The 24,196-nt window shown below is 48.3% G+C and overlaps 1 protein-coding gene across 1 annotated transcript in view; it reads right to left on the reverse strand.

Annotated features, from left to right (window-relative positions):
- Window positions 1–23,482, reverse strand: part of CUNH14orf132 (chromosome unknown C14orf132 homolog) — a 50,557-nt gene extending 27,075 nt beyond the window's left edge. The window contains exons 1-2 of the mRNA XM_040257609.1: window positions 23,422–23,482; window positions 19,512–19,759 (exon numbers count right to left, since the gene is read on the reverse strand). Of these exons, the coding sequence (XP_040113543.1) occupies window positions 19,512–19,759; window positions 23,422–23,482 (309 nt within the window). The remainder of the gene's footprint in view (window positions 1–19,511; window positions 19,760–23,421) is intronic.
- Window positions 23,483–24,196: the final 714 nt, after the last annotated feature.

Raw genomic sequence — 24,196 nt, forward strand, 5'->3', positions numbered from 1 at the left:
CCAAGGGAGGGCGCTGGGGCCTGGGGGTTTGAAGGACGAGGTGCAGGGTGCAGTGGCAAGACTGGCTGTTGTCAGTAACCGGCAACTTCAGGGAAGGTGCGATGCAGCCAAGAAGCAAGGGCCCAGAGGCTGACGCAGCACATGGTTTTTTACCCACCTCAGGCTTGTATTGATTCCTTGCTCTCTTTTGATATTTATTATTTATTAACCAGCTCTAGCACTGGGACTAGGCAGCAGCAACCCTGGCATAAATGAGACACAAACGTTTGTCTTCAGGGAACCTCAGACACAGGGATGCTCTGACGGAGACCAGGATGGAGTCTCAGGGGCTCAGAGGAGGAAAGAGGGCTGATCCCTTCCAGAGGGAGCAAGCCTCCCCTCCCCTAGCCCTTCGCAGGCTCTTTCAGCCTCCTGTGGGCTCTGCCGTCGCCTCTGGTGCCAGCCTGTCTGAGCTCTGGAAGAGCTTGCTTCAGCCACAATCCACTCTGCCCACACAGGCCCTGGGGAGGAAGACCCAGGCTAATAGAGGGCTGGGCTGTGGAGGTTTGTGACACAGAATCACACGTGCTTGGGGCTCAGGTCCCTCTCCACTTTCCCCTTCAACACTCTGCAATCCATCAGCTGCCACTCAGTATTGGCACCCGGGCCCTGGGCTCAGATCCAGCTTGTCTTAGTCCTTTCTCCTAGTGACTTTGGGCCAAACCCTCGGGCTCTCTGAAATGGGCGTGCGACAGCCCTGCTCTCATAGGGACATCACGCAGCACAGATCCTGGCCCTCAGCAGGCACTCAAGTTCACCAACACCACCTGTCCCTTCTTCCACCCGAGTATGGATCCTGCCTCACCTGTGAGCTTGAGACTAAACGTGAAAGGCTTGTGAAAGCAAAAGTGTTAGTCACTCAGTTGTGTCCATCTCCTTGCCACCCCGTGGACTGCAGCCCGTCAGGCTCCTCTGTCCGTGGGATTCTCCAGGCAAGAATACTGCAGTGGGTTGCCATGCCTTCCTCCAAGGGATCTTCCCTATCCAGGGATCGAACCCGGGTTCTCCTGCATTGTGGGCAGATTCTTTACCATCTGAGCCACCAGGGAAGCCCATGTATTGAATTCACGCTCACATGATGTTGGTGAGGGCGACAGAGATGACAGAGGCTGGTGATAGCTTCTTTTCGGCTCCTTGACATCCCCCAACACAAGACGGGAGATGTTCCAGGTGTGCTGTCTGCATCCCACCCGCCCCCGCTACCTGACTGGTGGTTGCTGGGATACGCAGCGGGGCCCAGGTGGAATCTCTGGTGGGAGTGAAGAAGGGTTGGCAGGATGTCAGGGAGCGGGCAGGAGACGCAGGCAGCAGAGTCTCAGCTCAGGGCAGAGAGGCGGGGGTGCAGGGGGCTGGGGAATGCATTAGTCACCTCCATGAGGTCCCCCTCAAAGCTTTTGGAAGCCAAGCCTTGATACATTTCTAATAACCTCCCAGAGCTCCGTGTTGAGGAGATGGATAAGGAGCTGTAATGGGGTCTGGAGAGGGCTAACAGTTCCGGCTGCTGGCTGCCACCCTGGGTGGGCCTGGAGCTGGAGCAACCTGCTCCCCACCCCCTCACTTTCATCCTCCCGGGGTAGGAGGCTCCTCTGAGTCTAGGTACCCGGGATGGAGGTGAGAGGGAACCGGCACTGCTCATTAGGCTGCCCAACTCCCAGCTGCGAGACTCAAGCCCTGGATGACAACCTGGCTCTCTCAACATCCCGTGGAGTATTCTGTCACAGGACTCGCTGAAGGAACGCAAGCGGCGGTGCAGTGCAGAAACGAACCGGGGCAGTCCAGGCGCGTTCTGGCGAAGTCTGGTATCAGAGACTCGCCTGTGAGGTTACGTTTCGCAGCATTCACAAGAGAGAATTGCAGACCAAGGTTCCACAGCGGGGACCAGATTCAGACTTAGCACTGTACGACGTTTCCCCCAGTGGGAGGAAGGAGTAGGGGTGAAACATACTTGTTAAAAACACAGGTTAAGAAAATTCTGCGTCCAGCCAAGATGGAGTAACAGGGGCTACATTTACCCTCCCAAGGGAAACAACAGAAAAGGACAAAACACGGGGAAATGTTTTTCAAGACACTGAATATCAGGCAGTGAGGGACAGTGACCTTGAGAGATGAGAAGCAAGGCAAGAAAGCCCTGTCGCTGACTGTGTTTCCTGCCTGGGAAGTTTCCAGGCAGTGGTGCAGGAAAGGGTAATCCAGGTGGAGCCTGGTGGACTCCAGCATTGAAGAGATGGGAGTGAGGAGCCTGGGGGCAGCTGGAGAACCAGGAGGCAGAGAGTGGAGAGGAGAGAGCTGGACAGAGATCTGTAAAAAGACCACTCAAATATTTAGCAGAGGACTGGGGAACACAGGTGTGTGACGAAAACACCCAAGGCAGCAAAAAGAATCACCAGAAAAGATGACAGGGAATAATGCCTGGCATTCATACAGGTCAGAAATAGTATCTGTTTCCACCAGCCATTTTGAAAACTCTCATAATTCACAGGGTATTGAGAAGAACACTCAGAGCAGCCTCACCTCGGTAATGGGAAAATATTACTCTTGGACTAAAAATGGCTCTGGTCCTGCCTAACACATCTTAAAAGCAAGACCCAAAAGGATCAAACTGTTTCCAAGTAATATAAGTGCATCTCAGAACAAAGCTTGAGAATATTAACAGGAATACGAAAACATCTAGCACCCAGCAAGGTAAAATTCATGATGTTTGGCATCCAGTTAACAAGTATCAGGCATGAAAAGCAGCAGGAAAATGCGATTCATGAGAAGGAAGAGCTATCAATCAAAACCAGCCCAGAGCTGAAGCAGGTTTAGAACCAGTATATGAGGACACTTGAACATTGTTATAATGGTATCCCGTATGTTCAAAGAGCTGTGGGAAAAACTGAACATGTTCAGAAGAGGATGAAAATATTTTTAAAAAGACCCAACTTAAACCTCTAGACACGCAAACTACAGTATCTGAAGTAAAAAATACACTGAATGGGATTAGCAAAGATTAGATATTAAAAAAAAAATGTTGGTGAACTTTAAAGATATATCAGTAACAATTATCCAAAATGAAACACAAACAGAAAAAAAGATTTAAAAAAATGAACCATCATCAGGGAATTGTGAGACTATATTAATTAGCCTAATAAACGGTATGGACCTAACAGAAGCAGAAGCTATTAAGAAGAGGTGGCAAGAATACACAGAAGAACTATATAAAAAAGATCTTCATGACCCAGATAATCACAATGGTATGATCACTCACCTAGAGCCAGACATCCTGGAATTAGAAGTCAAGTGGGCCTTAGGAAGCATCACTACGAACAAAGCTAGTGGAGGTGATGGAATTCCAGTTGAGCTATTTCAAATTCTGAAAGATGATGCTGTGAAAGTGCTGCACTCAATATGCCAGCAAGTTTGGAAAACTCAGCAGTGGCCACAGGACTGGAAAAGGTCAGTTTTCATTCCAATCCCAAAGAAAGGCAATGCAAAGAATGCTCAAACTACTGCACAATTGCACTCATCTCACACACTAGTAAAGTAATGCTCAAAATTCTCCAAGCCAGGCTTTAACAGTATGTGAACCATGAACTAACAGATGTTCAAGCTGGTTTTAGAAAAGGCAGAGGAACCAGAGATCAAATTGCCCACATCCACTGGAGCATTGAAAAAGCAAGAGAGTTCCAGAAAAACATCTATTTCTGCTTTATTGACTATGCCAAAGCCTTTGACTGTGTGGATCACAACAAACTGGAAAATTCTTTAAGAGATGGGAATACCAGACCACCTGACCTGCCTCTTGAGAAATCCGTATGCAGGTCTGGAAGCAACAGTTAGAACTGGACATGGAACAACAGACTGGTTCCAAATAGGAAAAGGAGTACGTCAAGGCTATATATTGTCACCCTGCTTATTTAACTTCTATGCAGAGTACATCATGAGAAACGCTGGACTGGAAGAAGCACAAGCTGGAATCAAGATTGCCGGGAGAAATATCAATAACCTCAGATATGCAGATGACACCACCCTTATGGCAGAAAGTGAAGAGGAACTAAAAGGCCTCTTGATGAAAGTGAAAGAGGAGAGTGAAAAAGTTGGCTTAAAACTCAACATTCAGAAAACGAAGATCATGGCATCTGGTCCCATCACTTCATGGCAAATAGACAGGGAAACAGTGGAAACAGTGGCGGACTTTATTTTTGGGGGCTCCAAAATTACTGCAGATGGTGATTGCAGCCATGAAATTAAAAGACACTTGCTCCTTGGAAGAAAAGCTATGACCAACCTAGACAGCATATCAAAAACCAGAGACAGTACTTTGCCAACAAAGGTCCGTCTAGTCAAAGGTATGGTTTTTTCAGTAGTCATGTATGGATGTGCGAGTTGAACTATAAAGAAAGTGGTATGCCAAAGAATTGACGCTTTTGAACTGTGATGTTGGAGAAGACTTTTCAGAGTCCATTGGACAGCAAGAAGATCCAACTGGTCCATCCTAAAGGAGATCAGTCCTGGGTGTTCATTGGAAGGACTGATGTTGAAGCTGAAACTCTAATACTTTGGCCACCTGATGCCAAGAGCTGATTCATTTGAAAAGACTCTAATGCTGGGAGGGATTGGGGGCAGGAGGAGAAGGGGACGACAGAGGATGAGATGGTTGGATGGCATCACCGACTCAGTGGAGATGAGTTTGGGTGAACTCTGGGAGTTGGTGATGGACAAGGAAGCCTAGCGTGCTGCAGTCCATGGGGTCGCAAAGAGTAGGACACGACCGAACGAATGAACTGAACTGAACTGAATATACATATAAATAGAACCATCAAAGGAGAAAAGAAAGAGGGAGGGACAGAAAAATGTGTAAAGAAATAATAGAAAACTCAGAACACAGTAATAAAAGAATAATAATCTAATTAAAAGTGAGCAGATGACCCAAATAGGCATTTTTCCAAAGAAGATATTGAAATGGCTAACAGGTATATGAAAAGGTGTTCAACATCACAGACCATCAGGGAAATGAAAATCAGACCACAGTGAGACATCACCTTGTGCCTATTAGAATGACTAGTATCAAAAACAGAAATAACAAGTGTTGGTGAGGATGTGGAGAAAATAGGCCACTTGTGCACCTCTAATGGGAATGTAAATTGGTTTAGCCACTACAGAAAACAGCATAGGGATTCAAAATTTAAATTTTAAAATTAATGAAATTAATTAATTAAATTAATAAAATTAAGCTGCATATGATCCAGCAATTCTACTTCTGGGTGTATACCTGAAGGAAATGAAATCACTATCCTGAAAAGATATCCACACTCGCATGTTCACAGCAGCATGATTTACAATAGTGGCCAGGACACTGAAAACTTGTCCCTATTGACAGGTGAACAGATAAGGAAATGTCATATATATTAATATGTGTGTATAAGACACCAAACCAGTCAACCGTAAAGGAAATCAACCCTGAATATGCTAAAGCTGAAGTTCCAATACTTTGGTCACCTGATGCAAAAAGATGGCTCACCTGATGCTGAGAAAGACTGAGGGCAGGAGAAGGGAGCGACGGAGCATCAGGCGGCTGTATAACATCACCGACTCAGTGGACATGAGTTTGAGCAATACACTGAAGGACAGGGAAGCCGGCGTGCTGCAGTCCACGGGGTCACAAAGAGCCGGACCCGGCTTAGTGACTGAACAACAGCAAACGCGCGTGTCTGTGTGCTGAGCCACTCAGTCGTGTCCGGCTCTTCGCAGCCCCAGGCTCCTCTGTCCGGGAAATTTTCCAGGCAAGAATACTGGAGTGGGTTGCCGCTTCCCACTCCAGGGGATCTTCCCAGCCCAGGGATCAAACCCACATAGCCTGCATCTCCTGCACTGGCAGGCCAATTCTTTACCACTAGCACCATCTGGGAAGCCCCATGTGGGTGTGTATATATTATCAGTAATATATAATACATATATATAATTCAGACATTAAAAAAGAAGGAAATCTTGTCATTTGAGACACATTGGAGGGACTTTGAGGGCATCATGCTAAGTGAAACAAACCAAATAGACAAATACTGTATTATCTCTCTTATACATAGAATCTTGGGGGTAAAACACTTCATATAAACAGACCAGACTGGTGCTTTCCAAAGGCAGGTGGTTGGGGAATGGGATGAAGTTAGTTAAAAAGCACAGATTTTCAGTTATAAGATAAATAAGTTCTGGAGATATAATGTAAAGGACAGTGACTATAGTTAGCAATACTGCATTGTATCTACAAAAGTTGCTAAGACAGTAGATCTTAAAAGTTCTCATCCCAAGGAAAAAAGAACTGTAAATATGTGAATTGACAGATGTTAGCTAAACTTAGTGTGGTAATCTTTTTTGCAATATATACATGTATGAAATCATTGTGTTGTACACCCTAAAATTATGCAATGTCATATGCCAACTATATCTCAATAAAACTGGGAGGAGGGGAGAGAAAGAATGGCAGAGAACTTTCTAAATTGTGATGAAAAGTATCTACTCACAGATACAAGAAGCTCCCAAACCCTAAAGATGAGCAGCATGAAGAAAACTACACTAAGGTACATTCTAATGAAAGCGCCCAGAATCAATAAGGAGAAAACTGGGAACAGCCAAAGGGGCGAAAAAAGGCACATTATGTTGGAAGAAATAGGATAAGGATGACAGCAGATTTCTCAGTGGAACGAGTGGAAGCAGGAAGATGGTGGAACAATATTTTTAAAACACTGAAAAACAGTCAACTTAGAATTCTATGCTCAGTAAAAAAATAAGTATTCAAATATGAAAGGCAGGGGACGTCCCTGGTGGTCCAGCAGCTAAGACACTGCACTTTCAATGCGGGGAGCCCTGGGTCAATCCCCGGTCAGGGGATGAGATGCTGTATGCTGCAACTCAAGAGTTCACAAGCTGCGACTAAAGACCCTGCATGAGGCAACAAACATCGAAGATCCCACACACTGCAACTAACACCTGGCTGAGCCAAACAAATAAATGAATTCAAACAAATGTGAAAGCCAAAAAAAGACATTTCCCCCCAGACATACAAAAGCCGAAAGAATCCATCACCAGTGTTTTGCACTACTAGAAATGCTAAAGTCTTTTAGGCAGAAAGAAAATGATAACGCATAGAAATATGCATCTACACAAAGCAATAAAGAGCACTGGAAATAGTACCCATATGGGAAAATATTTCAAGTTTTTTCCTTACTATTTAAATCTCTTTAAAAGGTAACTGACTTAAAAAAATAATAACAATGTAACGTGAGGTTTAAAACACATGTAGAAATGAAACGTGCAACAGTTAGTTTAATACCACAAAAGCTGAGAGGGGAGAAATAGAAGTGTATTGTTACACGGTTCTTACACTGCATGTTAAGTGGCATAATACCACTTGTAGATGGACTGTGATAAGCTAAAGATAAACCCTATAAAAGCAACCATGGAAATAACAAAATAGTTACAGCTAATAAGCCAAGAGAGGAGATAATACGGGAGAATTAAAAATTCTCGTTGAATCCAAAGAAGGAAGAAAGAGAGGGAAAGGAAAACAAGGAACGGATGTGACCAATAGGAAACAGTGAGATAGATAGGAAATTTAAACCCAACTATAAAGACAATCAGGCTTCCCTGGTGGCTCAGATGGTAAAGAATATGCCTGCAGTGCAGGAGACCTGGGTTCAATCCCTGGGTCCAGAAGATCCCCTGGAGAAGGGAATGGCTATCCACTACAGTATCCTTGCCCAGAGAATTCCATGGACAGAGGAGCCTGGTGGGCTACAGTCCATGGGGTCACAAAGAGTCAGACATGACTGAGTGACTAACACTTTCACTTTTCATATAGACGATTACATTAAATATACGTGGTTTACACACACTCCAGTCAGAAGGCAGAGATTATGAGACTGGATTTAAAAAAATAAGCTGAAGAGGCACAGAGATCTGAGTTTGAATTCTTCCAGTGGGCCCTGGGCATGTGACTTTGCCTCACTAAGCCTCAGTTTTTTCACCTATAAAATGGATCTTAAAATTGCCTATTCCTTGGGGCTGTCATAGGATTAGGAAGTGAGATTCTACATATTATTCAACCCAGGGTCTGCCTGGTACTTCCTGACCATCTGATAAAGGGCAGCAATGTAAAGCAACTGAGTGTGAGTTGGGAAGGTACTGTGACATCTTGAGAGAAGAGAATGAGGGTGGAGTAAACCGAGATGGGTTTCCATCATCTCAGAGTAGAAAGAGTTGGGTTCAGACCCCCACAGCTGGGCAGAGCAGACAGCTGGTGCTCCACAAACACTCAAGTGTTCAGCTGGAAATGTGCAATCCATCTCCAAATGTCCTGGTTCTGTTAGCTCTGCTGCTGCTGCTGCTGCTAAGTCGCTTCAGCCGTGTCCGACTCTGTGCAACCCCATAGACGGCAGCCCACCAGGCTCCCCCGTCCCTGGGATTCTCCAGGCAAGAACCCTGGAGTGGGTTGCCATTCCCTTCTCCAATGCATGAAAGTGAAAAGTGAAAGTGAAGTTGCTCAGTGGTGTCCGACTCTTCACGACCCCATGGACTGCAGCCCAGCAGGCTCCTCCATCCATGGGATTCTCCAGGCAAGAGTACGGGAGTGGGGTGCCATTGCCTCTGGGAGGTGCAATTGTTTCAAGTCAGATGGAATATTCTGACTCTTAACACACTATCTAGAAATTCGGTCTACAAAACTTATCACAGATTTTTACATCTTCCTTAACTTCTCATTACACAGCTGCCAAACTGTAGCGCTGCATACTCTCCTGAGGCAAGTCTAATTAAAATGATAAAATATCTAAATCTTTTAAATGATGATTTGAAGCACACGAAGAGAAGCCCTTTGGTTAAAAACATCTCCCCAGAAAGTTCCCTTGTATCCCCAACCAGTCAATCCCCACTCACCAACCCCCTTACCCACCTCGGAGGACACCACTATTTTGATTTCTGTCTCCATAGCTGAGCTTTGCCTGCTCATAAATTTCACAGAAATGCAGTCACTGAGTTCACACTCTTTGATGTCTGTCTGCTTTCACTAGGCGTGCTTTTGAGTGCCATCCATGTTATTATAGCTATTGCTCCTTTGTAGTCTGAGTAGTGTTCCATCAAATTGCTCTACTGCACTTTTAAAATCCATTTTCCTTTTGATGGTCATTTTCCTTCCAGTTTTGGCTACTCTCGGTAAAGCATCTCTGGCATTTTTGTAGAAGTCTTTTTTTTTTTTTTTTAAGGATATCTGATTTTATTTGTCTATATCCTGATAGGAATATGCATTAAGTGTGTGGACATTTGTCAAAACTCATTGAACATGAGCACTTAAGATCTGAGAATTTAATTGAAAGCTGTAATTCAATAAAAGCAAATTTTTAAACAAAACAAAAAAAAAATCTGAGATAATAGACAATTTGTATTTTAATGATAATTCTTGCTTAAAGAAAAAGGAGCAGTCACTGGCTGGGGAAAACATTTTCTAAGCAGCAGACTGCCAGACTCCCTAGAATTCTCCGGGCAGTGCGGTGCCTCCTCGGGGGAGGGGAAACTTCTGCTGGCTCCCTGCAGATCTTTCAGAATGCTCCCACAGGCCTTTGAGTGCAGCTGCGAATGGCACCCCACTCCAGGACTCTTGCCTGGAAAATCCCATGGACGGAGGAGCCTGGTAGGCTGCAGTCCATGGGGTCGCGAAGAGTTGGGCACGACTGCAGCAACGACCATTTCAAGAGGTAACAGACTCATCTCTTCAGCTTGACCAGAAGGCTTTTGTGGGTTTTTTTCCCTTCTGTGAAAAATGTTAAAAATACAAACTAACCGTGAGCATCTCCAGGTCCCGGGGTGGCATGGTGGGAGAAGAGGGGATGGCAGTGGGTATATCAGCATCTCAGCTATGATTAGACCATGCATCTGTCTTCTAGAAAGACCCACCCAAGGGAAGATCCATCCAGATGTGACTGTGTCTTCCCACCAGCAAGCCCAAGCTTCTAAGAGCTGGGCTACGGAGGGAGATAGCAGTGGGGAGGCCCATGCTCCTCAAACCCAGGAAGCCCCCTCAAGTCTCCCCAGCAGGCAGTGACCCTCCTTTCCTAGGTTTCATAGCCCTTTCCCTCCATAAAGCAAAAACCTGACTGTCACTTGCAGCAAAGGGATGGACCTAGAGGTTGTCACAGAGTGAAATAAGTCAGACAGAGAAGGAAAAACATTGGACGAGGTCTCTTATATGTGGAACCAAAAAAAAACAAGTGATACACATGAACTTACAAAACAGAAAGAGACTCTTTGACTGGGGGAAGGTATTGTTAGGGAGTCTGGGAAGGTCATGTACACACTGCTATGTTTTAAATGCATAACCAACAAGGACCTACTGTGTAGCACACGGAACTCTGCCCACTGTTATGTGGCAGCCTGAATGGAGGGGGTTTAGGGGAGAGCAGATGCCTGTACACGCAGGGCTGAGTTCTTTCACCGTTCACCCGAAACACAGCATTGTTAGTCGCTATACCCCAGTGCAAAATAAAAAGTTAAACCATTAATTTTAACAATTAAAATAAATATATAAAATAAACAGCATATAATTAATATCAAAACAAACCAAAAGAACTTACTGTCTTTCTAGTTAGTACCTAATAAGCTTAACGATAAGAAATTATCACTTTGTAGGTCAAAATGGTCAAATATCAGTAACTTCATACAGTTCAGCCTGTAAAGTTTTGGTCTAGCTCCTTAGTAATAATCTACTTCTCTCCTGGGCTTGGAAATGTACAAGGTGTTGCCAAGCTCTACACACATCTGTCTAGTCTAGAGATCCTTACTGCACCAGCAGTCCCAGGATGAATCCAGTCCACAGACCTATTCTGTTTGGTCCAGGTGTAGCCTGCCTCCAAAGATGTCTGCCATCCATCCTTCCCTCCCCGGGTGTGTGTGCTGCTTTCTGCATGAGAGGTGGACTCTGATGCTCCTGTCCTTCAGGCTGGTCTGCGCTCAGGATTTTCTTGACCAAATGAATATGCATTTGTGACATTCTGGGACTTCCAAATCAGGAACATAAGAAACTTCGTAGGGTCCCTCTGGGAATGCTGATTGGAGAGGGAAGGCAGTACCAGGCAATGACCCCGAGACCACCATGTGGGGAGGGGAGGGGGGAGCCCCACTTGCCTAAAGAAACATTTGCAGGATGAAAGTCCAAGTGGAGAGAAGGGTCAAGCTGTGATGCATGTCTAGACCTCAGCCCCACGGCCCCAGCTGATACCATCGGAGCACAAACTGCCCAGCCCACTTCTTCCCAAATTCTGGTCCCACAAACGAAATGATTGCTTTAAGCCACTAACTAGCTGAAGTTATATTGAAGTGAAAGTCACTCAGTCATGTCCGACTCTTTGCGACTCCATGGACTATACAGTCTATGGAATTCTCTAGGCCAGAATACTGGAGTGGGTGGCCTTTCCCTTCACCAGGGGATCTTCCCAACCCAGGGATCGAACCCAGGCCTCCTGCATTGCAGGTGGATTCTTTAACAGCTGAGCCACCAGGGAAAGCAATAAGTAATTAAAACAGATCACTTCGTGGTTGGTCGGTTAAACTGGGGGATTAGGCCCGACATAAGCAAGAGTACTGGAGTGGGTTGCCATTTCCTTCTCCAAGGGATCTTCCCAACCCAGGGATCGAACCCAGGTCTCCTGCATTGCAGGCAGACGCTTTACCCTCTGAGCCACCAGGGAAGCCTGATAAATACACTACCATGTGTAAAATAGATAGCGAGTGGGAACCTGCTGCCTAGCAAGTAGTACCAGTCCACAGCGTGTTAGGAATCAGGCTGTATAGCAGGAGGTGGGGTGAGGGAGCAAACCTTCACACCTTCATCCGCTGCTCACCACCACCAGCAGCCTCCCCTACTCCCACCCCATCCATGGAAACACGGTCTTCCACGAAGCCAGTCCCTGGTGCTGTTGTGTACAGCACAGGGAGATCAGCTCCGGGCTCTGTGATGATCTAGAGGGGCGGGGCGGGGAGGGGAAGGAGGGGATATATGTGCATATGTAGCTGATTCACTTCGGTGTACAGCAGAAACTAACACAACGTTGTAAAGCAATTATATTCCAATTAAGAAAAATAAAGATTTTAATTAGCTGTCAACATTGGAAAACCCAGACTGCTTGGAAGCATCAGACATTTCCGTTTTCTTAAAACAGCCACAAGCACCTGCAGCCCCCGAGCCTGTGTGTCTGCATGGCACAAGCACACTCCTGGAGCTCAGGGCCGCTACCTGTGTGCCCTCCAGGCCAGGCTCCTATGCCCTGGGTCACTGCAGTCCCCCACCCCATCTTGCTCCACTCCATGAGTCCACCTACCTGGCCCCAGTTCCCCCCTCCCTCCCCGCTGGCTTCATCTCCACTACCCCCCCCACCCCCGCCTGCTGCTCGGCCCAAACAAATAACTGCTTGCACCCCTCATTCCCAACAAGAGACACCGTTCAAGTCCCATCCGTGTCATGTCATTGCCCCAGCCTGGAGGGTCCTCACTCCTTTGTCTACATAACCCGCTATGCATCCTTCAAACCCAGCTCAATTCGGACCTCTGGAAGCCTCCCTGAACCCCTAAGCTGGGGGAGATGCCTCTTCTGGGATACAGGGCAACTGCGTTTACTCCAGCCTGTCACATTATCACACGGCAGGGCCTGTGACCTCCAGAGGGAGGGCCTGGCACGCGGGAGATGTTTGCTGAATGACTAGATGAACAGTTCCACGAGGAAGGCCATTTTGTCCCCATTTCACAGGGGAGGAAACTGAGGTTTAGAGAAGTGATCTGTCCACTGCCTCTCAAAGACCAGTGGTCACTAACACAGGAACCAAGATCTCACTCTTTAGGGATCTTAAGACCCTATCTGAGGGCTTCCCTGGTGGCACAGAGGATACAAATCCTCCTGGCAATGCAGGGGACATGGACTCGATCCCTGGTCCAGGGAGATCCCACCTGCCGGGGAGCAACTCAGACCACGGGCCACAACTACTGAGCCTGTGCTCCAGAGCCTGCAGGCCACAACCACTGAAGCCCATGCACCTGGAGACTTCTCAACAAGAGGAGCCCCCACAACGAGAAGCCTGAGCCCGACAAGGAAGAGCAGCCCTGCTCGCTGCAACTAGAGAAAGCCCGTGCAGCAACGAAGACCCAGTGCAACCAAAACATAATAAAATAAATAAAAATTTTAAAAATATGCTATTATAGGTTAAATTATGCCTCCCCCAGAGATATAGTGAAGTCCTAACTCCCAGGACCTGTGAATCTGAACTTACTTGAAACCTAGACAGCATATTAAAAAGCGGAGACATTACTTTGCCAACAAAGGTCCGTCCAGTCAAGGCTCTGGTTTTTCCAGTAGTCGTGTATGGATGTGAGAGTTGGACTATAAAGAAAGCTGAGCGCCAAAGAATTGATGCTTTTGAACTGTGGTGTTGGAGAAGACTCTTGAGAGTTCCTCAGACTGCAAGGAGATCCAACCAGTCCATCCTAAAGGAGATCAGTCCTGGGTGTTCATTGGAAGGACTGATGTTGAAGCTGAAACTCTAATACTTTGGCCACCTGATGCCAAGAGCTGACTCATTTGAAAAGACCCTGATGCTGGGAAAGATTGAAGGCAGGAGGAGAAGGGAGTGACAAATGATACGAGGTTGGATGGCATCACCGACTCAATGAACATGAGTTTAGGTAAACTTCGGGAGTTGGTGATGGACAGGGAGGCCTGGCGTGCTGCAGTCCATGGGGTCGCAAAGAGTTGGACATGACTGAGCGACTGAACTGAACTGAAAATAAGATCTATGCAGATGCTCTCAAGTGAAGGTGACATTAGTAGGGTGGGCCCTAGTCCAATATGACTAGTGCACTGAGAAGAGGAGGAGAAGAGACGCAGAGACACGGGGAGAGGGCCAGGTAACCACGGAGGCAGAGACCAGAGTGTGGCTGCCAGCCACGGACACAGTGATTGCAGACCACACCATGAAGCTGATAGACAGGCCGGGAGCCTTCAAAGAGACCACAGCCCTCTCGACACCTTGACTTTGGACTTGGAGCCTCCGGAACTGGGAGAGATTACATTTCTGTTGTTTTAAGTCACCCGGATTGTGGTCATCTGTTACGGCAGCCCTAGGAAACGAATACAGATTTAAGAACTTGTTTTCAAAATGTACCTGATCATGATACTTCATGTTCCTTGGAGGCTTGATGATTCCCTGAAGCTGATCCATGGAGGATCTTGGGTCCCCCCTGTCCCCCAGCCTCTGGACTGCTCTGGGAGGGGAAGGACAGGCCTGTGGTCGGCAGACGAGGCTCCCCTCCTGGCTCCCCTGCCTGCCAGCCGAACCACTCTGTCTCTCCATTTCTTCCCTGTCTGTACCCTGAGAATAATAAAGGCACCCCCTCCAGCTCCAGTTTTCCCACCTGCGGCAGGGGTGGTCTGGAAGAATGGAGAACCTCAATTTTCTTTTTTCTTCTTTTAAATTTTATTTACAATACTGTGTTAGTTTCTGCTGTACAGCAAAATGATTGACATATAGATACACAGACAGATAGATAGACAGATAGATATCCTTTTTCATATTCTTTTCCATTAAGGTTTATAACAGTGTATTGAATATAGTTCCCTGTGCTATAACAGTAGGACCTCATTGTTAACCCATTCTCTGCATAATAGTTTGCATCTACTAATCCCAAATGAGGATCTCTATTTTGGAGCAAGTTCTCATTATTCTGGGCCTCAACATTTGAATTTGCTGAGTTGATACTGGGGTGACTTCCAGGGACAACATGGCTTTTTATGACCTAACAGGGACCAGAGAGCCAAAGATTTGCTCCATCCAGAGAGGTGGGAGGGGGCCAGCCCTGCAGCATGGGTTTCAGGTCTAGGTCTCAACCTTGATTGCACACTGGGATCAACGAGGGGATGAAAATAAAATATTGATGCTGGCTCCCAGCTCCAGACTCGGATGGGAGTGTCTAAGGAGGGACCTGGGCAGCAGGACTCTTGGAAGTTTCCAGGTGATTCTAATGGTGGCAACATTTGGGAACTCGGGGGTTTAGACTCGTCACTGTAGGGACAATGGAAGACAAAAATAAGAGTGAGTTCTTATGCCCTAGGCCTGTTTTTTTCTAGGGGGGTCCCAATCTAGAAACATGCGAACAGGGCTCCTTGTACCTCTAGTTCATTCCACGTGTTGGCCCAGCACACAGTAGGCCCCTTAAATGTTCCTTCCCTTTCCTCAGTCTGGCTGTCTCAGGATCTCCACATTTCATGCATGATGGACGCTCACGGACTTACCCCAGAGCAAGCGCTCCAAGAGTCCCAGGGAGAAGCTGCAGGTTTCTTACAAGCTCATCTCAGAATGCCACTCACACTACTTGTCTTGGTCGGAAAAGTCACTAAGCCGGGCTCAGATCAATGGGCGGGGAATCAGATCTCCCACCGTCTAATGGGGAGCCAGCAGGCGCCTCCAGGAGGTAGGGAAGGAATGGTTGGGGCCATTTCTGGAGACAGGCTACCCCACTGCCAACACAGGGCTTCGAGGATCGGTCTTCAATATCTGCACTTCTTCCGTCCTCTCGGCTCCCAGGAGTCTGGGTAGTCTTCCTCTACTGACTCTCTCTGCCCATAGGAAAACATACTTCTGTTCACCACTCACCCTTCTAGAATCTCCAGGGACCCAGGGACTATGTAGAGAGGGGCTGGGGTGTTTTCAGGGTTGGGGAAAAGGACAGCAGAGTGCCTCCAAGGCTCAGGAGCGAGCTGAGTCTTTATATCTTCAGCACCCACAGCATCTTCTAAACCCAGACCCACAGCCCCATGCTCATGCACTAGCGAGGGTGCATCCGCATAAGACGATCTGCTGCATAACAGATGTCCACTCTTGTACATCCAAGAACAGTGTCTTTTTGATGCTTAACTTTTGAGAAGGGTGTCTATCTAAAATGGCATATATCCTCCAGATTTTTTTTTTAAGCCACAAGGAGAAATCATATTTCACAACTTGGTGAAGGGAGAGAGACTTGGGGTTTGGAGTCACAAGGATGTGGTTTCTGCTACCCCATCAGTGAATCAAACAGGTGTGTGCTTTCTACTGCATCCATCCCTCCAGCTCTGGGCTCTGCGGAGGCTGAGGCCTTCCCAGGGCGCTGCTTCACTTAGAGACCGTTCGTGCTCAGTCACCTGCAATGGCTCCCACTGTCTCCTGCTTCAGTGTGAACTTCTCATCCCAGGCAGTGAGTACCTTCTGCCACCAGGTCCTGGCCTCTCTCTCCCAATTCTATGACGCCCCCTGCCCTCCAGCTTCCTGGAGGATTCTGTGGATACATTCTGGGCTTTCCTACCTCCATGCCTCTCTGCTGTTTTTTGGTCGCACCGCACGGCTTTCAGGATCTTAGCTCCCTGACCAGGGATTGAACCCCGGCCCATGGCAGTGAAAGTGCCGGCTCCTAACCACTGGACCACCAGGGAAGCTCCGTGCCTCTCTGTTTAGAATACCTTTATTCCCAGGCCCACCAGGGGGAATCTGCCTCTAGTTCCCATCCGTCAGAAGCCCCAGGCTCAAGAACTGATGAGCAGGTGTTCAGGGCCGGGGGCATGTGGCACCTCCAATTCACTGTCTTTTCCTGTGATTGCCCTTTCGAGTACATACATCTCGTCCTACCCTCTTCCAATTGTCTCACAGACGCTTATGGAGGGTCTACTATACGCCAGGCATTTCAGTCGCCCTTTCTGGGAATGGCCTGGTCTGGCATTCTCCACTGCTCTCCAAGGGTCCAGAAAGAAAATGTATATCCTATTCAACTGTCCCCCAGCATCCCTGTCCCAGTGCCTGACACGGAGCTTGGCATCAGGCCAGCACTCAGCACTAGCCGAACAAGTGTTCACGTGTCTCTGTCCAACTGCCCCCTGCCGACGTGTGGGGACAGCAGCTTGGTCACACACACACACACACCTGGTGGTCACTGCACACCCACAGCTTGTGCCGAGCTCGCACTGTGGCCAAGCATAAGTGCTGCAGCTGTTGCTGTTTAGTCACTAAGTCACGTCCGAATCTTTTGAGACCCCATGGACTATAGCTTACCAGGCTTCCTCTGTCCATGGGATTTTCCAGGCAAGAACACTGGAGTGGGTGGTCATGCCCTCCTCGAGGGGATCTTCCCGACCCAAGGATTGAACCCATGTCTCTTAGGCTTCCTGCATTGGCAGGCGAGTTCTTTACAACTGAGCTACCTGGGAAGCTTGGAGAAGAGATGAGCCATCTTTAAATATGTCCGCCTGGTCCCTTATTTTGTCTTTCTCAGGGGGAAGCAATAAGGTGGAAAATCTAGCAGCTTTACAAATCCTCAGAGCCAGGTTTGAAACCCATGTTTCTCCTTGCTAATGATGTGTCCTGGGTTACTGCTAACCCAATGAAATTGTTTTTTAAATGAAATTGCTTCATTTCTCTTAAGTGTGGTATCCTGATCTGTAAAATGGGGATAATAATACCAACGTCATAGATTTGTCAGACGTGTTAGAATTTACTGTAATCAAGTATGCAAGTGTCCGTGTCTGGCACAGAGCAGGTGCTCAGTAAATGTCCTTCTGCATTTGATGGCACTTCATGTTTCTGTCCTTGCAGCTAGCCAAGGGCTGAGCATGTAATCAATGCCCAAACATCTGTCCACAGAAATAAACTGACCACATTAGACATGAGTTGTAAGCAAAAAAGACAAAAAGAGCTCAGCCTCTGAACAGGCTCTGCCTATAGGTGTTGAAAAGCCCTAGTTTATTTTGTCAAGTTACCATAGCAACTCCTGAAGCTTCAGCCAGTCCTAGGGTTAGCAGTAATCAACTTATCCTGTAACCATGGTAACAGCAGCTGTTTGGTGGGCTCTAGAGGGGATCAGTCGGTAAAGAATCTGCCTGCAGTGCAGGGGACTGGGGTTCAATCCCAGGGTTTGATTCTGGGGTTGGGAAAATCCCCTAGAGGAGGAAATGGCAACCCACTCCAGTATTCTTGCCTGGAAAATCCCATGGACAGAGAAGCCTGGAGGGCTACAGTCCATGAGGTCGCAAGAGTCGAACAGCACTTAGCAACTAAACCACCAGAGGGGGACGGCAGAAGTAGACATTGTGTGAGCCCCTCTCCCCTGTAGAAATAAATTTGGTGAAGTCTCATCAGTCACCACACAGCTACCATCACCACTGCCTAAAATGATGTCCATGAGACAATATTTCTAAACATGCATTTAGAAATAAGAGACAGAAAATTAGGCAAAAAAAGACCAGCATGGCTCATGAAAGCGACTGGCATTATGGAAAACCTGTAAAAAGGCTGCCAAGAGCTGGAATCTGCGTTCCCTTTAGCCAGCTTGGGGAATTCTGCACCCATTATCACCTGCATTGGAGACTCACTGTCCCCATGGCCTAGGTTGTGCTTTTACCTTTTAAAGAGGCCTCCACCAGGGTGAAGTTTGGGGGGAAAGGGAGAGATCCTCTGAAACGCCATTCCCTGGAAAAGTAAACAGCAGCCAGCAGGGCTCCTGCCACAAACCCAGGGGACAGAGGGAACCTGGGGGTCCTTATTGCCACTGGACTCTCAACATAACCAACCTGGCAGAAGGTGCAAGGTCTGAACTCGGTACATGGGGACTTACTCCCCCAACCCAAATGCGGTGAACCTTCCAGAGAACCAGACTGCAACTCCGAAAGGCCACAGACAGCTCTGGAAAGCAGGCGTTTGCCTTTGTTCTGGCTTCAGAGTTAAGGCACCAAACGACAAGATCACTCCACGATCAAGGCACAGGGGGATTCTCCTGGAGCAAAACCAAGCGATGAGAGGCCATCTGTTTTGTCTGCCACTGGGAACCTGTTCTGTGCCGAGGAAAGAACAGTCGCGCCCGGCACTGAAGGCTACAGACTCAGCATGATAGAGCCGCTGCTGCGCTCTGAGCTTTGGCCCTTGGCGGGTCACATAGCGGGTCTCGCCGCCTTCCTCGGGCTACAGCTTGTGGTCTCCATCGAAGGCGAGAAAAGTGAGGTGGGAGGCGCCGGAAGTCAGAGCAAGTGGCAGGTTACCCAGAGCCTCGGAAAGAAACAATGGGGAAGAGCCAGGTTGCCTGCCCAACCCGGGCTCGCACGGATCTGGGGCTGCCTCGCCTTGAAGGGCTCTGGGGCAACGGAAGGGGGACCCCGCAGGTGGGGGGTGGGCTGGGAGAGGACCACTGCCCAGGCTCCGAGCTCAGGTCGACCCGGGGAGCTCAGGCCGGCCCCACCCCCGGGAGCCGCGCTCGCCGCCCCAGACGCGCGCACCAGGTGGCTATGCTAGCTCCGGACAAAGGACCGGGACTCGGATCGCCCGCAGACGCCACCTCCTGGCCTGACCCCTCCCGGCGCGCCCAGCCCCGGAGGGGAGGGCGAGACCGTGGCCCTGAACCTGCTCAAACTTGGCGGCCCGAGGCGCGAGTGGAAGGCGCCCCCTTACCTGTGCGGCCATAAAGGACAGATCCATGGTGTCGCGGCTGCCGCCCGCGCTCGAGTCCTCGCTGTCGCTGCCGCTGCTGTCCAGCCGCCCGCACAGCTGGCCAGAGAAGGCCACGCAGCGAGCAGGGGTTCTTGAAACCGCGCGGCACCCTCGGCAGCTGGGTGGTGGCGGCCGGTCCGGAGCCCGCGCGGTGCCCTGCTCAGGCTCTGCGCTCTTGGCTGGTGGAGGGCGGGTGGGGGGCTTGGAGCCTGGGGGCGGGGCGGGGCCCGGGCCGGGCGGGGGAACTGGACGCCCCTCCACGTGACCGCTCCCAGCCCCGCCCCCCTAGGGCGGGGCCCGGCGGAACCCCTGGAGCGCTCCCACTCGCTTCCCCGCCGGGAGGGGTGCGGAGTATTGCGCACAGGGGCCTGCTGAGGCCCGAGGTTCGCGTGTCTGGTCCTTGCAAGAGCCAGCCCTGAATCCGAGTCCAGCGCCCTGGGCGCCCTGCCCCGTGCTGTGGCGCCCAGGCCCCAGGGGCGGCCAACGGGCTGACCCGCCACGGTCAGGGTTAACAGATTTTTGTACCAACCCTGTGCCCAGAGTCCGGTGTCCTGGGGACCCTGAAGCTGGGCAGAGGAGGTTTAAATCCTAGCTCTGCTTTTGCCGTTTGGGCAAGGGAGTGGCTCTCTGAGCCTAGGTTTCACCGTCTGTAAAAGGAAGAAAACAAGCAGAGAATTTAATGAAATCATGTATCCGGGACATAGTGTCTTCAATAAATGTGAGCTTCATCGTGGCTAATAGCAGAACGGAGACTCAGCTGTGAATGATGCCTTCTAGAATTGCACAGGGTGCAGCTTGCACAACTGATACCTATGGCTCTGTTTCTATCTTTCCTTACCTTCAACAGTATCCCAAACTGAGCAGATGCCATAGCTCAGATGAGGATGGTAGCCCAGATGCCAGAAGGGGCTTATCCCTTGTGTGTGCATGTCTGTGTGATACCCTGACCCGGTGGCTGGACTACAGATGAGCAGGTGGGAGTTTTGTCCTTCTCCAAGGGCTCCCTGGCAGGGGACAGGCTGTGTGTTGCCTGTGCTGAGCCCTTGCTGCTGCTGCTGCTTCTGGTCCAGCTGCCTGCACAGCTGTCCAGGAGAAGGTCATGCAAGGAACAAGCCTCCTCCCCGCAACACACACTCACACCCTGCCACCCCCACCCGCCAACCCCATGACAGCAGCACAAACCACAGTTTAGCAAGGGAATGGGACCAGCGCCTTACTGACAATGTTCTGTGCCACCAAAATTCACCCTAATCCCCAATCTGATAGTATTTGGAAGTGAGGGAAAAGCAATTAGGTCACTTGGTCATGAGGGTAGATCTCTCATAGTGGGATTAGTGCCCTTATAAGAGGAGACATCAAAACAGTTCTTCATTTTAATTGAGTTTATTAATATTTAAACTTCAGAGTTGACCCTTGTGGAAGAAATGCCTTCCCAACTTGAAATCATAGAGATACTCTAGTGTTTAACTTTAATTTTGTGTTTTCATATTTCAGCCCTTTTCTTACTGATTATTTTTTGGTCTGGGTTAAGGCAGATGGTGACTGCAGCCATGAAATTAAAAGACGCTTACTCCTTGGAAGAAAACTTATGACCAACCTAGATAGTATATTCAAAAGCAGAGACATTACTTTGCCGACTAAGGTCTGTCTAGTCAAGGCTATGGTTTTTCCTGTGGTCATGTATGGATGCGAGAGTTGGACTCTGAAGAAGGCTGAGTGCCGAAGAATTGATGCTTTTGAACTGTGGTCTTGGAGAAGACTCTTGAGAGTCCCTTGGATGGCAAGGAGATCCAACCAGTCCATTCTGAAGGAGATCAGCCCTGGGTGTTCTTTGGAAGGAATGATGCTAAAGCTGAAACTCCAGTACTTTGGCCACCTCATGCGAAGAGTTGACTCATTAGAAAAGACTGATGCTGGGAGGGATTGGGGGCAGGAGGAGAAGGGGACAACAGAGGATGAGATGGCTGGATGGCATCACTGACTCGATGGGCGTGAGTCTGAGTGAACTCCGAGAGTTGGTGATGGACAGGGAGGCCTGGCGTGCTGCGATTCATGGGATCGCAAAGAGTCGGACACGACTGAGCGACTGAACTGAACTGAACTGAAGGCAGCAATTCCACCTTTTCCATGTTAATACTCTATTATCCCATCCCTTTTATGAACAAGCCCAGCCTTTTTTGATTGGCGATGATCAGTGACACCAAGTTTGTCAAGTTTCAGCCCAGGTGTGGGCTTGCTTATGGGTTGTCTGTCCTAGTTCTTTTGTTGCTGTTCAGTCTGACTCTTTGCAACCCCATGGACTGTAGCATTCCGGGCTTCCCTGTCTATCCCTACAGTAACGCTATTCTGACCACAGTTGTCAACTTCACTGGGCCATAGGATGCTCAGATAGCTGATTAAACATTATTCTGTATCAGATTTTGGGGAAATTACACTTTTAGTATGTTAGGTTTCCAGTCCATGAAGACAGTATGTGTCTGTCTCCATTTATTTAAACCTTCTTTGATTTTTTTCATCAGTGTTGTATAGTTTACAGTATACAAAGCCTGGATGTGTTTGCCAAATGCACACCTAAACATTTCTTCCTTTCCTTTCCTTTTTTTAGTGATTATAAATTTTTATGTATTGTACTTTTCATTTTATTGTTCATGTGTTCATTGCTAATATATAAAGATATCATTGATTTTTTTTTTATGTTTGTCTGGTATCCTAGAACTTAGAACTTCTTAGTTCTTGGAATTTTTTGGTGTGTAAATTTCTTGGGATTTTCTGTGTAGACAATTATGTCATCTGCAAATTGGAACCATTATACTTATTCCTTTCTGATTTGTTTGTTCTTTATTTCCTTGCTTTGTGCCTTATAGACCTGACCAGACATCTAGGTTCAGTAAGACTGCTGGGAGCAGACATCCAGGTTTCCATGTTCTTATGAGGACTCCAGGAGGCAAGCAAAGCAATGAAGAAGGTGGGGAGAGCAGCACGAGGTGGTGCTGGCTGAAGAGCGGGGTTCACACTCCTGCACCGTCGCTGCTCCGTGATGACGGTGTACTCGTGAAGCAGAACAGTGCCCTGGTCCTTGGCCCTCCGTACCGTACGTATCCTCTGCCTGCCTTTTGTCTGTGGAAAATTTGGTCAAAGAATACATTTGATCAAGACAAGTGAGAAACGGGAAAACAAAAGAAAACATTCAAAGGAGACTAAATAATAATAATGTACTCATTAAGCACAGTCAAGGACCTTTAGTTCTTTCTCAAGAGCTATAGGTAATATTCTGAGCCATAGCCTGTGAGCTGTCTTACAGACACTAAAGCTCCAGGTGGAGATGTTAACTACATGATGACCAGGCTGTACTCAGGACATGAGCTGCCACAGTGCTCAGAATTGGCCTCAGAGAAATCGGGAAAAAATAGACCCTGCAACTGATGATTAACTGCACCTAAAACAACCAAGATGACGTTGGTCAGGCCACCGGGAACCAATTTGAAGATGACTGTCAGAGATGACTGTGCTCTTTCTGCATATAGCCCGCCCCCGCCCACTCTGTCTATAAGAGCTCTTACCCGGCTGGTTGCCAGGTGGAGGGGAGTTGGCCTTTGGACAGATGTCTGCCACCCTCCCCCTCCCCCAGCATTTGAAATAAAACAAACTTTCCTTTGCAGCAGCCTGGCCTGTTTGATTGGCTTTTGAGCAGTGAGCAGCCAGATCCACACACTCTTTAGGTAATGCTTGGACCAGCGGCTCATCTGGAAGACGTTCTAGAGATGAAAGGTTTCTGCAGTTACCTAACTGTGGCCTTGCTCAGGGGAGCACAGACCTCTCCCAGGACTCGGCTCTGAAGAAGGACAGAGATGGGACACCCTGAGGTCCCTACCCACGTCAAGGGTGTCTTCTCGGATGAGTCTTTCCTGCTCTCTGGGCCCTAGTTCCTTCATTTCTCATCAAAAGAACAGGCACGGGCCCACCAATCGTAAGTCCCTTTTGACTGTATTTATTAATTTTTATTTTTGGCTGTGCCTGGTCTTCGTTGCTGCGTGTGGTCTTTCTCTAGCTGTGGTGTGCAGGCTTCTCTCTGTGGTGGCTTCTCCTGCTGTGGAGCACAGGCTCTCGAGCACGGGGCCTCAGTAGCTGTGGGGGCAGACTCAGGAGTGGTGGTTTTTAGGCTCTAGGGCACAGGCGCAGTAGGTGTGGCACACGGGCTCAGCTGCCTCAAGGCATGTGGGATCCTCCCAGACCAGGGGTCGAATCCAGGTCCCCTGCATCGGCAGGTGGATTCTTAACCAGTGGACCACCAAGGAAGCCCCTCTTGCGTCCATGTTTAACACGCGCCATGCCCTGGAGGTGAACAGAACTGTTTAATCACCATGTCCTTTGACAAAAGAAAACATTCTTCTGTTACCACACTCATAGTGACAAGGATGACCAGAGGATGGGTTGTCAGCAAAAACCCGAACTTTTAAGTCAGGCTTTTCAAAGTGTTTTTAAGACACTCTATTGATGTGTAACTTACATAAATGTATCCGATTTATATACACAGGTTGATGAATCTTGATACACACCCATGTAACCAGAACTATGATCAAGATATAGAACATTCCACTCCCCCCAAAATTCCCTCTTGTCTTTTTGCGGTCAACCCCTAGCCCCCA

This window comes from Oryx dammah, unplaced genomic scaffold (genome assembly GCF_014754425.2).
Source record: "Oryx dammah isolate SB20612 unplaced genomic scaffold, SCBI_Odam_1.1 HiC_scaffold_16, whole genome shotgun sequence".
In the NCBI taxonomy this organism is placed as follows: domain Eukaryota; kingdom Metazoa; phylum Chordata; class Mammalia; order Artiodactyla; family Bovidae; genus Oryx; species Oryx dammah.